Source organism: Barbus barbus, assembly GCF_936440315.1.
Source record: "Barbus barbus genome assembly, chromosome: 18".
NCBI lineage: Eukaryota > Metazoa > Chordata > Actinopteri > Cypriniformes > Cyprinidae > Barbus > Barbus barbus.
Genome location: NC_136746.1, coordinates 3,316,823 through 3,334,949, shown reverse-complemented (window position 1 = coordinate 3,334,949; position 18,127 = coordinate 3,316,823). Strand labels below are relative to the sequence as shown.

General features: G+C 43.3%; 1 protein-coding gene across 1 annotated transcript in view; it reads right to left on the bottom strand.

Moving 5' to 3' along the window:
- LOC306883965 (uncharacterized protein) overlaps nt 1–18,127 on the bottom strand; it is a 116,430-nt gene that overhangs the window by 5,493 nt on the left and 92,810 nt on the right. Inside the window, exons 26-27 of the mRNA XM_079439518.1 lie at nt 17,045–17,099; nt 12,325–12,525 (exon numbers count right to left, since the gene is read on the bottom strand). Coding sequence (XP_079295644.1) covers nt 12,325–12,525; nt 17,045–17,099 — 256 coding nt within the window. The remainder of the gene's footprint in view (nt 1–12,324; nt 12,526–17,044; nt 17,100–18,127) is intronic.

The window sequence follows — 18,127 nt, the reverse complement described above, 5'->3', positions numbered from 1 at the left end:
GGGATTGGGACTTAAATGTCAGACATTTAGGCACTCATCCCTTCTGCATGGTAGAGTGAGTGTCTTGCTCCCCATAATATCCACTAGAATTCCCATTTGAATGAGACCATCTCAGGTTATGCATGTAACTTCTTCAAAAAAGAAGAGAATGGTGTGTTCGACAGGCACTCTTTTATACTCATGGTCACACTGGTAGTGACTATCACCAGCCAGTGTCAAGTTCATTCCCCACAGTGTGCACTAGAGGACACAGTGTCTTGTTCCCCTTCTCAGGGAATAATGGTTACATATGTAACCTGGGCTGCGTTTCTTGTAAGCTAAGCTGATCATAGAGATAATTGGTGGCAATGGGTCTACGATCTATTTAGGATTACCATGTTTTGGGAAATTTTGTTATTGAGAGGAAAGCATGCAGCACATATTTACACATTCATCTAAATGGCACTCTCATCAGTGTGGATATCCAGTTGTTTGTTATAGTATAGCACTGCAAAGGTTTTTAAACTTCTTATTATCCAAAAGCAAAAAACTAATAAGAACTTCCCTGTTAGTAAATCACACAAAATTTATATTTTCTAACTTAGTTGCTCACACAACTTTTTAATTTCTTTTCCTTCTTCATTTTTAACTCTGGTGTTTACTGTGCATTGAAACTATGTATAAGGTTCACAACTTCATTAAAACAATATTTCAACTCCATAACCTTAGACCTATTGCTCATTTCACATATTCTCAAACGAGCGTATCAAATAACGCATTCTGGGTTGGGTGAGCAGCCTTGAGCAGACTGAGTGAGTGGAGCAGAATCTTCAGAAGGGCACTCTCTGCTCTGGAAAGATTTTACTGCTCCACTCCACTCACATGCTTTGGTATCCCTTATGCAAAGAAAATATATTTCCTAATATATGAATTATCAACATATTAAATCACATAACGGTATATTACAAATTATATAGAATAATATATTGTGTAAATATATTACAATATATTGAATACTATATAAGGAATTGCCGCTTCCCTTCCAGGAACTTCGAGCTGCGTCAAAACACATATGGCAACGCCATCAGCGTAACCGACGCTCTGAATATTGTCTACAACCAGTATAATGGATGGGCGAGGCGTCACGGGCGGGGTGACGTCACGACCAGGAAGTATATAAGCACGTGCGGCAGAGCCGGCGTCAGCTTTCTGTCATTCAGCAAGCGCTCTGTGTGTTGTCAGTCTGATTTCTGTCTTGTCAGTCTTATTTAGTGTTGTCTGTCCTAAAAAAGATGCCTAAAGCAAAGGCAAGACAGTGGGCGATCCCAGATCACGTTTCAGATTGTGTGTTAGTCCTTGCCCTCGTTACATCACGGGTGGGGACACACACAATCTGTGCGTGGTCTGCCTGGGTGCGGAGCATGCGGCGTCGGCTCTCGAGGGAGCCGATTGCCCGCACTGTGAGCGGCTCTCGCTGCGCACACTCTGCACCCGGAGGGCTCTCTTCGAGGAGGGAGCCTTCGTGAGCTCCCCACGCGGTGCTAGTCCTGCTGCTTCCGAGGCAGAGCGGCGGCTGCCCTCGTGGGGCTCACAGGCTGATCTGGCTGGCGAGAGTGAGACGGGCATGTCCCTATCTCCTCCCGTATCCGCCAGATCTGGTGTCCCGTCTCTCGGGGAAGCGGTTCCTTCCCCCCGAGATGAGGACTCAGCGCTTCGTCTCTCTTCCTCCGAGGAGGTTGACGTGATGAGCGTTGACGAGGTTTCGCCGCCTCTCTCGCCCCAATATGAGGAGTTGCTAGAGGTGGTGACTCGGGCAGTGGCCAAGCTCGACATCAGTTGGCCCCCCGAGAAAGGAACTGTGCCGCAGTCCAGCTTGCTGGACGAGCGTTTTCTGCGCTCGCGGCCGCCACCTCTACGCAGGAGCCTTCCGTTTTTCCCCGATATCCACACCGAGGTGTCGGGAATTGGATGGGCGTGGATACAGGGCGATGCCCCGGATCGAACAGACACTTGCGAGCTATCTGTCTCCTTCCGCGGCGTCGTCCTTGAAGGCTCCCACTCTGCCCACTAAGCCTCTGTGCACCACATCATCATTAGTGGGCAGGGGGTATGCGGCAGCAGGGCAGGCTAGTGCGTGTCTGCACACTATGGCAGTGTGGCAGGCGTACCAGGCTGAACTGCTGAAGGAGTTAGACGAGTTCGGGGATATCAGAGCTGATGATATCCTAGAGCTCAGGAGGACCGCCGATTTGGCTCTCCGCGCCACCAGGGAGTCGGCCCGTGCTATCGGCCGCTCCATGTCAGCTTTGGTGGCAGCGGAGAGGCATTTGTGGCTGACCCTGTCCGATATCAAAGAGAAGGACAGGGTATGCCTCCTGGATGCCCCGCTTCAGCCTTCTGGCCTGTTCAGCGACGCTGTGAGCACCGTCGTCGACAGGTTTCAGGAGGCTCGTAAGCAAGCGGAGGCGTTCCGACGGTTTCTCCCCCGTCGCTCTCTAACTCTGGAGGCTGCTGGGCGGGAGCAGCCTCCTCCGCATACCAGCTCCTCACACAGGGCTGCGCAGAAAGAGAGCGTCGCCTCTCGTGCTCCCCCGAGGCGGAGCCAAGGGCAGCGGCGCTCCGCGCCGGGGACTTCGAGGCCAAGGCAGACCTGAGGGATGTCTTGTCGGCCAAGAGGTCCTCTGCGAAGAAGTCCTGATGGGCGAGCCCCAGGACTTCGGAGGGCGGCCCCTACTGGGGTGGAGCGGCTTACACCGTGGCACACGGTGACCGTCTCCCCTCGGTGCCTTCCGGGGATTTGTCTGTCAACCCTGCAGTTCCAGGGCACAGCAGGTCCCAGCGAGTATTACTCTCAGGTTCTTCCGCCTGTGATTTCAGCGGGCCTGAGAAACTCACCTCGGCCGCCAGATCACGCGTCTCCTGCCGATGCGCCGCAGCGAGGCAGCGGTCTGGCCGCTTCTCTAACACCAGAGGTCAGTCTCGAGAGACTGATTCCATTAGTAGATCGTTTGGCAGCCTGGCAGCGACTGCCGAATGTGTCTCTTTGGGTCCTGCGGACGGTAGAGGCTGGCTATTCCATCCAGTTCGATGGGCCACCTCCACTGTTCAACGGGGTCTGTGTGACTACGGTCCGCCCCGAGCAGGCTCTGGTCTTGGAACAGGAAGTCGGTACTTTGCTGAGGAAGGAAGCCATCGAGTTGGTTCCTCCTCACGAAGTCCACACCGGCTTCTACAGCCGGTACTTCATTGTTCCAAAGAAGGATGGGGGGCTGAGGCCCATACTGGACTTGCGTCTCTTGAACCGCTCAGTCAGACAGCTGAAGTACAAGATGCTGACAGTCAAACAGATCGTGTCTCAAATCAGGTCCGAGGACTGGTTTGTCACGACAGACCTCAAAGACGCCTATTTCCATGTATCCATCCTTCCTGCTCACAGGAAGTTCCTGAGGTTCGCTTTCGGGGGCAAAGCGTATCAGTATCGGGTTCTTCCCTTCGGCCTAGCACTCTCACCCCGCACTTTCACCAAGTGTATGGATGCGGCTCTGGTCCTGTTGCGACTGCAGGGCATCTGCATACTAAATTATATCGACGATTGGTTGATTCTCGCTCAATCAGAGCGGTTGGCAGTTCGGCATCGAGATGTCATTCTCGCCCACATGAAAGATTTGGGGTTAAGACTAAACGCCAAGAAGAGTGTGCTTTCTCCAGCTCAGAGAACCACTTATCTAGGCGTAGTGTGGGATTCGACCACGATGCAGGCTCGTTTGACCCCTGCTCGGATTGAGTCGATCCTCACGGCAGTCAAGAGAGCGTGAGAAGGCCAGCCATTCACTGTCAAGCAGTTTCAGAGACTGCTTGGGCTCATGGCAGCTGCGTCCAGCGTGATACCTTCTGGCCTGCTGTACATGAGGCCCCTACAGTGGTGGCTCAAGACCAGGGGGGTCTCCCTGAGGGGAGACTCGCTCCGTGCTGTCAAAGTGTCACGGCGCTGCATCCGTGCCTTAAACATGTGGAGGAGGCCTTGGTTCTCGTCTCAGGGCCTGGTGTTGGGAGCTCCTTGTCACCGCGTCTCGCTAGCGACGGACGCTTCCCTCACCGGTTGGGGTGCGGTCATGAGTGGCCACCCTGCCCGCGGTCTGTGGAGTGGTCTCCACCTTACGTGGCATATCAACTGGCTAGAGATCCTAACTGTGTTCCGTGCTCTCAAGCACTTCCTCCCAGACCTAAGAGATCGCCATGTGCTGGTCCGCACTGACAGCACGGCAGTGGTCTCTTATATCAACCACCAAGGAGGTCTGCGGTCGCGCCCCTTGTACAAGCTGGCACACCAGATCCTTGTGTGGTCCCAGGGCAAGCTCCTATCACTGAGAGCTGTGCACATTCCTGGGTATCTCAATGTGGGAGCAGACGTCCTGTCGAGACAGGGGCCGAGGCCCGGGGAATGGATGCTTCACCCTGAGGTGGTGAAGCAGATTTGGAAGGTTTTTGGCCAGGCACAGGTGGACCTCTTTGCGACTCGAGAGTCAGCACAATGTCCCCTCTGGTTCTCTCTAGCTCCGCTGGGGCTGGACGCTATGGTACAGACGTGGCCGAGGCTCCGTCTGTACGCCTTCCCCCCCGATCGCTCTGCTCCCGGGAGTTTTGGCGAGAGTGCGCCGGGACGCGGTCAGTCTACTGTTAGTAGCGCCGTTCTGGCCGGGCCGAGTCTGGTTCTCGGACCTGATTTCTCTCCTCGACGGCACCCCGTGGCCGGTGCCGATCAGGAGAGATCTCCTCTCACAGGCCAGGGGCACCTTTGTGCACCCTCGCCCGGAGTGGTGGAGGCTGTGGGTGTGGCCCCTGAGGGGGCACAACTCATAGCTTCCGGTCTGTCAACCGAGGTTGTCGAGACCATCCTCCAATCCAGAGCTCCCTCCACGAGGAAACTGTATGCCTTGAAGTGGAAACTCTTCACTTCTTGGTGCGGGGACCGCCAGCTCGACCCAGTCAACTGCCCGATTCGTGCAGTTCTGGAGTTCCTGCAGGCCCGTTTCTCCGCAGGGTTAACCCACTCCACTATTAAGGTCTACGTGGCAGCTATCTCTTCGTACCACACCCTTATTGGTGGCCAGTCAGTGGGTAGACACCCCCTGGTTATACGTTTCCTCCGCGGTGCACTGAGGCTGAGGCCGCCTGTACAATCCCGTGTCCCCACGTGGGACCTGGCTGTGGTACTGGAGGCTCTGTGCAGAGCACCTTTTGAGCCTCTCGAGGAGATAACAGATAGACTCCTCACCATCAAGACCGTCTTCTTGTTGGCCATCACTTCTCTGAGGAGGGTGGGTGACCTTCAGGCCCTGTCTGTGGCCCCTTCGTGCATTGACTTTGCGCCCGGTTCGGCGAAAGTCTTTCTCTACCCCTGCGTGGGGTACGTACCGAAGGCTCCGACTGTCGTACCACAGCCGGTAGTACTCCAGGCCTTCTGTCCTCCTCCCTTCAGGGAGCCAGACCAGGAAAGGCACAACTGTATGTGTCCAGTGCGAGCACTGGACGCATACATCCACAGAGCTGCCCTGTGGAGAAAGACGGACCAACTGCTTGTGTGCTTTTGTCCGCCTAAGAGGGGTCTTCCGGCTTCGAAGCCCACTCTTAGTAGGTGGATTGTGGATGCCATCAATCTTGAGTACGAGGCCTCTGAGCGTCCCCCGCCGCTGGGAGTCAGAGCGCACTCAACACGAGGTGTGGCGGCCTCCAAGGCCTTCTGGGCAGGTGTCTCCATGCAGGACATCTGCAACGCTGCTGGGTGGTCCACGCCCCTGACATTTGTCAGGTTCTATAACCTGGACATCCGAGCCACTCCAGGCTCCTCCGTCCTCTCAGACTGACACCAGGCAGGGACTTGTCAGTCTGGCGGCGTTGGTATTGCGTTCCCATATGCGTTTTGACGCAGCTCGAAGTTCCTGGAAGGGAACGTACCAGGTTACAAATGTAACCCAGGTTCCCTGAAGGGAACGAGAGCTGCGTCTCGTAGCCACACTTCCGGCATCCCTGCCAGCGCTTGCTTCATGACTTGAAGCTGACGCCGGCTCCGCCGCACGTGCTTATATACTTCCTGGTCGTGACGTCACCCCGCCCGTGACGCCTCGCCCATCCATTAGACTGGTTGTAGACAATATTCAGAGCGTCGGTTACGCTGATGGCGTTCCCATATGCGTTTTGACGCAGCTCTCATTCCCTTCAGGGAACCTGGGTTACATACGTAACCTGGTATGTTTTATATATTGAAAAATATGTGACAATATATTTACTTATATATCACAATATATGTAATTTTATATTCAGTAATACACTTTATAATATTTATGTACATGTGATAAGATATGGAACTACATGTGTAAAAAATATACGTAGATTGAACATATGCAGTATATACACACATATATGGAAATATAGATTTATTTTGTTTAACAATCATTTACACATTTTTCATTATTTAAAATATAGCTAGTTTACAATAATATAAGCACACCTGCTCATACTAAAGCACTTAGTGAAGAGACTATCACTGTGCACAGCCATTACTTTTTAAATAAAGTAATATATAATCTTATAATGGTGTTCGGCCAATCATCAGCCTAACCACAGCCTACTCTTCTGCACAGTGGTAACGCCACAAACTTACATATACCAGAAACCCTTTTAAATTTCAAAATAATACAACATTAAACACTAACAGATCTCCCTCTATATTAATATTGAGCAAAAAACACTGGAAATAACACTTAATTTCTCTTCCTTTAACAGTCAGAAGCAAAGCATGCTGGGAACTACAAATCTGCTATAACTCATTCCGTGAATGTGTGTATACCCTGTATATGTGTGTACATACATTCACATTTATAAGTGAAGGAACATCTATGTGCAATATATACTCAATAAACTCAAATGTTATGAACATTAGCTTTATTTTTGTCTTCATTATTGTAATTGTAAGGATTTTTTTATTATTATTTTTCTCCGGTAAAACTGATCTTGCAGGCCAAACCGTAAGGCCTAGAGAGCTGAAACTTGGTCAGATCGTAGTAGTATTGCCCACTACTATTGATCCAAAGACTTGCCCCAATCGACCAAAGGGGGGTGCTACAGCACATTCATTTCAGACATTTTTGGCTAGCTCGTACACTGTTTGTCGTAGACTCAAAAACTTTACATTGTTGGCAACCTTGGGTCAATACAAACAACAATGGAGTCCGATTCGCTCTACAAAGTCCGGTTTTTCCGCAAAATTGAGTTATGTCCAAACCTACTTTTGTGAACTAGTCCTAGGTTTTTCGTCTGATCGGAACCAAACCAGTGCAGAAATGTTGTGTGGACACTGAATATCAATAATTATCAAAAAAAGTTTCACGCACAACAGTATGCAAAAACGTTCAATGCTAATTTTAGCCAATTGCTAAATTTAGCTATAACTCTTGAACGGCTCTAGATATCTTCACCAAGCTCAGTACACATGTACGAGCTAAATTTTTGTCAATTTGCATTTTTCAAGTGCATAAATGATTGTTTATTGCACGATTTTTCACACATACACTCAATACTCATATCATTTGATAGATCTCCTCATGCTGAGCAACTTTGTCTCAAGAACCACTGCTGTCAACCAAATCGTTCATTAATTATTTTCAATTATGTTAAAAAACCTACTTTTGCAAATAGTCTTAGGTTTTTCGCTCAATCTCGATAACACCACTGCAACACAATTCTCTGGACTCTCTAGATCAATAATTACATAAAAAAATGTTGAATTGTATCCTTTGGTTAGCTATAATGGGGTCATTTATAAAAGGGGGAGTGGCCAAATATACCCAAAAGCCTATAAAACCTAAACAAAAACTCTAAAATGTGACACATGACTCTTAACAAGCATGCAAAGTTTCATGGATATCGGACCATAGGTGGTGCTATAACAGTAAAAAAAGAACTCAAAAACACAATATTTCTATTGAAAATGACCTTAAATTGTAATGAAAAGTTCATATATTCACACATACACTAGATCAATGCTTCCCAAACCTGTCCTGGAGCACCCATAGCCCTGCACATTTTATATGTCTCCCTTATCTAACACACCTGATTCAACTCATCAGCTCGTTAGTAAAGACTGCAAGACATGAATCAGGTGTTTTAGATAAGGGAGACATACAAAATGTGCAGGGCTAGGGGTCCTCCAGGACAGGTTTTGGAAGCACTGCACTAGATCTTCATATCATATGATAAAACCCCTGCATTCTGAACAAGTTTGCCTCTGGGATCAATACTTTCAATCAAATCATTCATTAAATATGAAAAATTATGTTAAAAAACAACTTTTGCGAACTAGTCCTAGGTTTTTTGCTCAATCACGATCAAACCACTTCAGCGCAATTCTCTGGACTCTCTGGATCAATAATTATTTATTTATTTACTTATTTATTTATTTTTTTTTGTCCTTTGGTTAGCTATAATGGGGTCATTTAAAAAGGGGGCTTGGTCAAATATACCCAAAAGCCTATAAAACCTAAACGAAAACTTTAAACTTTACGAAACTTGGTGAAACGTGTCAGATGACTTTTAACAAGCATGCAAATTTTCATAGAGATCAGACAGTAGGTAGCGCTATAACAGTTTAAAAGGCCTCAAAGACATATTTATATAGTAAAGGACCTCAAATTACAAAAAAAATGTCAAATATTCACACAAATACTAGGTCTTCACATCATATGATAGATCTTCTCATTGTGAACAACTTTGCCTCTGGGACCAATGCTGTCAAACAAACTGTACATTACATATTTGACATTATTTAAAAAAAAAAAAAAAAAAAAAAAACTACTTTTGTAAACTGGTCCTACATTATAAATTCAAAATCAATAAAATCGCTGCAGTACAATTCTTTATAGTCTCTAGGTCAATAATTTTATATATATATATATATATATATATATATATATGTGTGTGTGTATGTATATATATATATATATATATATATGTGTATGTATATATATATATGTGTATGTATGTATATATATATATATATATATATATATATATATTTATACTACGGGGCCGTTGAATGCTTGAATCTGATTGGCTGACGAACGTTCTGAGGTGTGCAATTATTTTCAGGGAAACGCACGGCGAACGTAGTTCCAGGCAGCTTTCTTGACCGCATTACAGTTCCATATCACTTCGCATCGTTGTCAGCGCTGCCCTGACGATTTTATCAGTTAGCCTAGTGTAGCAACTTAAAGGCTACACATGACATTTCTCACTAGCGAGGTAATAACAGCGCTGCATCTTAAAGCAGACTTACAGTTTAGAGACGGTGCTTCAGAACACTGTTGAGGGACACACAGAGGTAGCCTAATTCATACAAGCTCTCTCTCTCTCTCTCTCTCTCTCTCTCTATTTCTCTTTCTCTGTGTCTCTGTCTCTCTCGCTCTCTTTCTAATAACTTCATTATTAACTGCATTAGTCTGCTATCAACGGCTCAAGCCTCCATTGCCAGCTTTAAAATGACGTTTTGGAACTAGCAAAAGAGTCGTTGGATGAGATGCGGAAGAAATAATCCTACTCACAATAGCGATTTAAGTAGAAAAACCGGACGAATCCCTTGAAATATATAATCTGATCGATGTCTTGAGGTGTGGCAACCGTAGTATAAGCGGAATAATTGACTCCGGACCGTTGAATTATTAGAAAAATAATGCTCACCCGAGGTGTAACGGCCACTCCGCTTCGCGTCGTGGCCGCATCACCACCTCGGGTGTGCATTATTTTTCTAATAATTCAACGGCCCGTCGTCAATTATTCCTTACGTATATATATATATGTATATATATATATACAAACCCGATTCCAAAAAAGTTGGGACACTGTACAAATTACGAATAAAAAAGGAATGCAATAATTTACAAATCTCATAAACTTATATTTTATTCACAATAGAATATAGATAACATATCAAATGTTGAAAGTGAGACATTTTGAAATGTCATGCCAAATATTGGCTCATTTTGGATTTCATGAGAGCTACACATTCCAAAAAAGTTGGGACAGGTAGCAATAAGAGGCCGGAAAAGTTAAATGTACATATAAGGAACAGCTGGAGGACCAATTTGCAACTCATTAGGTCAATTGGCAACGTGATTGGGTATAAAAAGAGCCTTTCAGAGTGGCAGTGTCTCTCAGAAGTCAAGATGGCAAGAGGATCACCAATTCCCCCAATGCTGCGGCGAAAAATAGTGGAGCAATATCAGAAAGGAGTTTCTCAGAGAAAAATTGCAAAGAGTTTTAAGTTATCATCATCTACAGTGCGTAATATCATCCAAAGATTCAGAGAATCTGGAACAATCTCTGTGCGTAAGGGTCAAGACCGGAAAACCATACTGGATGCCCGTGATCTTCAGGCCCTTAGACGGCACTGCATCACATACAGGAATGCTACTGTAATGGAAATCACAACATGGGCTCAGGAATACTTCCAGAAAACATTGTCGGTGAACACAATCCACCGTGCCATTCGCCGTTGCCGGCTAAAACTCTATAGGTCAAAAAAGAAGCCATACCTAAACATGATCCAGAAGCGCAGGCGTTTTCTCTGGGCCAAGGCTTATTTAAAATGGACTGTGGCATCTTATTTAAAATGGACTGTGGCAAGTGGAAAACTGTTCTGTGGTCAGACGAATCAAAATTTGAAGTTCTTTTTGGAAAACTGGGACGCCGTGTCATCCGGACTAAAGAGGACAAGGACAACCCAAGTTGTTATCAGCGCTCAGTTCAGAAGCCTGCATCTCTGATGGTATGGGGTTGCATGAGTGCGTGTGGCATGGGCAGCTTACACATCTGGAAAGGCACCATCAATGCTGAAAGGTATATCCAAGCTCTAGAACAACATATGCTCCCATCCAGACGTTCTCTCTTTCAGGGAAGACCTTGCATTTTCCAACATGACAATGCCAGACCACATACTGCATCAATTACAACATCATGGCTGCGTAGAAGGAGGATCCGGGTACTGAAATGGCCAGCCTGCAGTCCAGATCTTTCACCCATAGAAACAAATCATAAAGAGGAAGATGCGACAAAGACCTAAGACAGTTGAGCAACTAGAAGCCTGTATTAGACAAGAATGGGACAACATTCCTATTCCTAAACTTGAGCAACTTGTCTCCTCAGTCCCCAGACGTTTGCAGACTGTTATAAAAAGAAGAGGGGATGCCACTCAGTGGTAAACATGGCCTTGTCCCAACTTTTTTGAGATGTGTTGATGCCATGAAATTTAAAATAAACTTATTTTTCCCTTAAAATGATCAGTTTAAACATTTGATATGTCATCTATGTTGTATTCTGAATAAAATATTGAAATTTGAAACTTCCACATTGCATTCTGTTTTTACTCACAATTTGTACAGTGTCCCAACTTTTTTGGAATCGGATTTGTATGTATATATGTATAATGTCTCCTTGTATAGTGTCTCCAAAACCCTATAAATCCTAAATCAAAGCTCCAAACTTTTAAAAACCTTCATAAACACTAGATGGCAGCAGAGGATCACTAACTGGCTCATTCTTCTCACTGATATAGCTCCTTTTACAGGTTTGCCATTTGTATTCATGTCTATAAATTATAAAGACACTATGATAACATTTAACATCACATTTTGCCAAAGTTTACCACTTCATTTACATTGAGGAATCACATTTTGCAATTATGACAAATTATGATTACAGTGAGACCTGAAAATTGCATTATAAAGACAAGACTTGCAGTAAGCATTTTGTTACCTATCTTTTAAACTCTATTTCTATAACAAAATGTGTTTTCATGTATGCAAGTACACTTTGTATTTAGTATTATTAAACCCTTAAACCCTTTCATTTCAGGTTGAGTATTTTTGTTTTGCAATATTCTTCATCGTGGATGTGTTTTAATGTCAGTCCAAACTTTCAGGTTGGCCTAGACCATGACAGCTTAGATGAAATAAAGGCCTTAAAGTGCTTGAACCCCAGTAATCACTGCTTGCAGCTATATTTTCTAAATATATTTGTACATATCAATATATAGCCATATATTGTCAATGCATATATTGAAAAATGTAAGCACTAGTTTATAATATATGGAAATGTATTATGTAATACATCCCATTATATTTTGCAGTATATTCCCATAGATTTTTGTTCCTTAAGGGATATGCAGTTGTAGACATACTAATAGTATAACAATAATACTGACAAACCAATTAGTATACTAATGAATTTCTGTGAACTATCTGAGACAATATACAGCCCTATATACATGGTGTGATGTGTGTAGCATGCCTGTACCTTTCATGCCAGAGACACCAGGCCACCCAGGTAAACCCCGCTGACCTTGCAGCCCATTAGAACCAGATAAACCTGGAAATCCTCGAGAGCCATGAGGACCTGGTGGTCCTGGAGGCCCTGGAGGTCCCACTCGTGTGTAGCAGTGTTCACAGCTTCTATGATGACTGTGTTGGCTACTCAATAGTAGAGCAGGAATCTCAGCTGTAACAAAAAAACAAAAATAAAGAAAAACATAAGATACAGGAATGCCTCTGGCCCAGAAGCCTTTATTTCTACTGAATATTTACATTCAGTGTTTGAAATGAACTTTTCTTTTCACTAACCAGACAATTTGGTTTCTAAATTTAGCTATAAACTTACCAGCTATTGAGAACTTCTACTACCCAAAATAAAAATAACAGAAATAAATCAGATTTTAAAAGTCATTCAAATATACTGTATTTATTATTAAATCTGCTTCTGAAAGATTGAATGGCTTTCAGTTTTAATAAAATCACAATTGTTTACTACAATTTTTTTTTTGCTAATATCGGATTCTCCTGGTTGGAGGATGTAATTTATGAATCACAACTGGGCAAATTGGTGTCTGAGTTTGTGTTACATGCCACAGTTTATTTTCACCTGCATTTACTGGGTTGGCAAAAATCTAACCTTTCATTGGATGATAAGAATTTAAAATAGGGGTAAATATCATTATGAAATAAATGTTTTTCTCAAATACACGTTAGACACAATTATTGGCACCCCTAGAAATTACTTATGAGTAAAATATCTATATATATTCCCATTCATATTCACAATTTTGAGCACTCCAGGGTGATTATGAACATGAAATTATACAGGCATGGCTTCCAGTTTCACAGAAATATAAATAGCAAAGCCAAATTCCCTTAATCATCCATCACAATGAGCAAAACCAAATAATATATTTCTGATGTGCAGCAAAAGATAATTGAGCTTCAGTGAAGTGGCTTTAAGAAAAGAGCTAGAGCAGTGAAAATTCATATTTCCACCATCAGGGCAATAATTAAGAATTTCCAATCATCATATAATGTTACGAAACTGCCTGGAAGAGGACGTGTGTCTATATCGTCCTAATGCACGATGAGAAGGAGAGTTTGAGTGGCTAAACACTCTCCAAGGACCACAGCTGGAGAAATGCAGAAAATATTTGAGTCTCGGGGTCAGAAAACCTTTTAAAAAATTGTCAAACAGCACCTACATCACCACATGTTGTTTGGGAGGGTGACTGACTGACTCTGTTAGAAATCTTATAATGGCCATGTTTGTATCTTCCAACTGGACAATAATCCAAACACAAACCTCAAAAACAACACAAAAATGGGTCAATGAGCACAAAACCAAGCTTCTGCTATGGCCATTCCAGTCCTCTGACCTGAACCCTGTAGAAAATGAGTGAGGTGAACTGAAGAGAAGAAGCACCAACATCTAAATCAAAAGTGTCTGGAGTGATTCTGGATGAAGGAATGTTCTCTGATTTCTTGTCAGGTGTTCTCTAACCTCATCAGGCATTATAGGAGAAAATTTAGAGCTGTTAAAGTGGCAAACGGAGGTTTCAAAAAGTATTGAATAAAAAGGTCCTGTTAATTGTGGCACAATGTGTATTAGAGAAAAACATTTATTTCATAATGATATTCCCCCCCCCCCATTTTAAATTCCTATGATCCAATGAAAGGTTAGATTTTTGTGATTTTTTTAAATAAAATATCAAAAAGATTAACAATGCAGATTAATATTCACAGCCTTCTTTGATCATATTTACCAAGGGTGCCGATATTTTTGGCCATGACTGCAAATAAGTAACCCCTTCTAAGATTGAATAAATTCAGTTATTTCTCTTTACATAGAAGACATATTGCGCTTTCTTTGAATAATGTTCCAGGAACTCTGGTTGACAAATTACTTTTTAAATTAATTTAAAAAAACGAAACAAAAAAAACCCCATCAAAATTGATTAGGGAAATAGGATTTTCCAATTAAAGTGATAAAATGTCATGTTGCAAAAATGAGGACTCCCTCCAGAAAACAACAAAACTAATTTAAAGTTTTATACACAAAATCAAGGCAATAAACAGGAGAGTTTCTTGAACAAAAACACTTCAATAGGAGTAATTTTTGGCAATTAAATTTGTTATATAGCTTAGTGAATCCTTATCAGACTAAGTCACCCTGGACCATTAACTGGACAACTGGACAATATAAACAATGCATGTTCAGCTGGATGAATGCACAATATTAATAAATACTATGAACACTGAAAGATGGTCAGCTAATGCAAAATAAAAAAATAAATAAATAAAGCTGAGACAGTAAAGAGGTAAGTGGTAACAATGTCTCATGGCAAAGAGTAACAGGGTCACAGCCTCAGTGGAGAAACTCTTCCTGAGCCAGCTGCTGTGGGACTGTAGGATACTATAGTACTTGTGAGATGGAATGAGAATGAACAGATCATTGTTGGAATGGGATGCACCTTTTATAATCCCATTCTCCCTTCTCAAGAAGGAATGTTTGTAAATGTTCTTGACTGTTGGCAATTGAGTACTGGTGATCTACTGGGCAGTTCTCTCCATTCGCTGGAGTGCCTTATGGTCCGATACTAAACAATTGCCATACCACATTGAGATGCAGTTGGTAAGTATACTCTTGATGATAGTGCAGTCAAAATCAAACATTATCCTGGGATAAAGATGAGTTTTCTTAAGGTCTTGCAGGAAACAAAGATGCTGCTGTGTGTTTTTAAAGATTAATGAGGAGTTCAGAAACTGGAAGCTTAAAACATTCCACTATTGGCGCTTTTCCACTACGTGGTAGGACTCACCTCGGCACGACTCAGTACTGTACGGCATGGCTCGGTTTGCGTTTCCACTGAAGTTTAGTACCGTTTTAGAGTGGGTGAGATTATTCACGTCGTTATAGTTGTGCCGCCTCTACTGCCGTGATGGGCATCCTACACCGGATGCCCTTCCTGCCGCAACCCAGCCCTGAGAGTGCACATGCAACCCCAGTGCTGGGACACACAAACTCACTCACACACTCCCTACGGCCAATTTACTTCGTCCAATTCATCTATACTGCATGTCTTTGGATTGTGGGGGAAACCGGAGCACCCGGAGGAAACCCATGCAAACTCCACACAGAAAGACATCCTGGCTCAGTCGGGACTCAAACCAGGGACCTTCTTGCTGTGAGGCAACAGTGCTACCCACTGAGCCACCGTGCCGCCCTTCCTCCAAAAACCTATATAACCAGTGCTCTCTTCCACCTTCAATAGCATGACTGAGGTGAGACCCTTAAGCAAGGCACCGAACCCCCAACTGCTGCCCGGGCGCCGCAGCAATATGTGTGTGTGTGTTCACTGCTGTGTGTGTGCACTTGGATGGGTTAAATGCAGAGCACAAATTCCAAGTATGGGTCACCATATCTGGCCACATGTCACTTCACTTCACTTTCACTAAATTCGTTTATGTCTGCGCAAATCATTTTACACCAGGCTGCTTTCTGAATGATGGACAATTCAAGGCAGATTTTGTTAAAAAGTTAAAACTCAAGGATGGATCAGTAACAATTGTTCATGATCCAGCTGCACCTCCAGAAGAAGTAAGTCTCACACTTTTTATTTTTTATGATTATTTGCCTTTGCTCTTCCACAGAAGAGAGGGGCGGGGTGATCAGAGCTCATTAGCATGTAAATTATGCACCGAAATGAGTCGCTGTGAACAGAGCTGGTAAAAAGGGTGTTGTTATACATGACCACTAAGACCATTTTAAGAAGACCCTAAAGAATCATACCAACTTGTGGAAAATGAGCATTTGATGTCCCGTTTGAAGCACAGCCCCCATAAAATCAGACTTACTTTAAAATCATTCTGAGGTACAGATTTAAAATCATAACAAGAAATAGATTAATAGCTATGATATTGTTTTTTAAATCAAATCTTTGCATAGCTATGACAGGAAACACTGGAATCTAATGTTGACTGTTCATATAGGAAATACGTATAAGAGGTATCAGATAGGCATGTTATAAACTTCTGAAACATTGGTGTTTCATATTTTAGAGCAGTCACTGCATTTTATGAAAGAAATCAATTAAATCTGTATGTGGGAGTGTGTGTGAAAAAATCAGATGTAACCCCCTTTGTAATCCTTAACATGTCCATAAGTAACTGTAATTTAATTACACATTTTTTCTTAGTAACTGTAACTAATTAGAATTACTTTTATTTTGTAATTAAATTATGTAATTCCGTTACATGTAACTACACTGACCAAAATTATAAATGCAACACTTTTGTTTTTGCCCCCATTCTTCATGAGCTGAACTCAAAACTCAAAGGTCTAAGTCTTTTTCTATGTACACAAAAGGCCTATTTCTCTCAAATATTGTTCACAAATCTGTCTAAATCTGTGTTAGTGAGCACTTCTCCTTTGCCGAGATAATCCATCCACCCCACAGGTGTGGCATATCAAGATGCTGATTAGACAGCATGATTATTGCACAAGTGTGCCTTAGCCTGGCCACAATAAAAGGCCACTCTAAAATGTGAAGTTTTATCACACAGCACAATGCCACAGATGTCGCAGGTTTTGAGGGAGCGTGCAATTGGCATGCTGACTGCAGGAATGTCCACATGCATGTATTTATACAATATATTAAAATGCTATAGGGCATTACTGATAGACCATTTTGGGTACTCACATCGAAGGACATCTCTGCATATCTGTTGAATATGTTGCGCAGACAGCTCTCTGCCCTGTGAAAATGCATATCATCATTGGATCAAGAGTGTCTTTTTAATTGTCTATGCAACATTTTATCCTCCATTGACTAGATTATCTTATTGCAGAAGAAGGCTACAGTACAACACATTGCACAATAGGGTACAACCTGCTAAAGGGGCCTTTGATATTATTTCCATCTAAACCACTAGATGGCACAAAAACGTGGCGTAGCACTTTCCAAAACATCAGCTTTTCAAGATGCAGGTATATATTTGTCTGATCTTTGACGCGATCGCGCAGCAGCACAAAGTTGATTTTTTAAAATGTTGTAGGTTTAAGTAGCAAATGAGAATCACTAAAATGAATACATATATTTTGAGACAAATGTCTTCTTTATGATTTTCAGTTTAGTTTAAGATAAAGCAACAGTTTTTAAATAACGAAAGAATATGTAAAAGTATGGTATTTGGTAGTCTCAGCCTCAGACGTCACGCCCAAGGACCGTTGGCTAAACATCTGATGCATATGGCACACTTTTCTGGAAACGAAGTCGAAGTCGTCATCTGACTGGTTGAATTAAACCGGATTTCCGGGAGACGCGAGTGTCACGTTTAAATTCGGTCCGCGGGAAACAAAGAAGTCGTGGCGCCAAACTCCCTCGCAAAAGAAGAAAGGTGTAGTGTTTACAAATATGACAACGAACGCTTATCAGGGTCAACTAAACGCTGGATTTTCAAAAGTATGTGAAATATTTAATGTTTCGTGGCATATAATCTTTAAAATACATGTGAGAGTTTCACACACCAGTTTGTTATTGTGGCGACATTTCCACAGCCCTAAACGTGACACTAAACGAAACGAACTATGACTGGTTGTTTGACATGTCAGTCAAACGGCCTCATGGGCGGGCCTTGGCCAATGAAAATGGCCATATATTCCAGACCTTCAGACGGCTGAAGGTCTGGCTACGCGAGACTAGGTATTTGGGGTAAAAAGCGTCCCTGCTATTGGGGCTAAAGGCGCACAGTAATTAACATGATAATTAATAGATGGCTTTCTT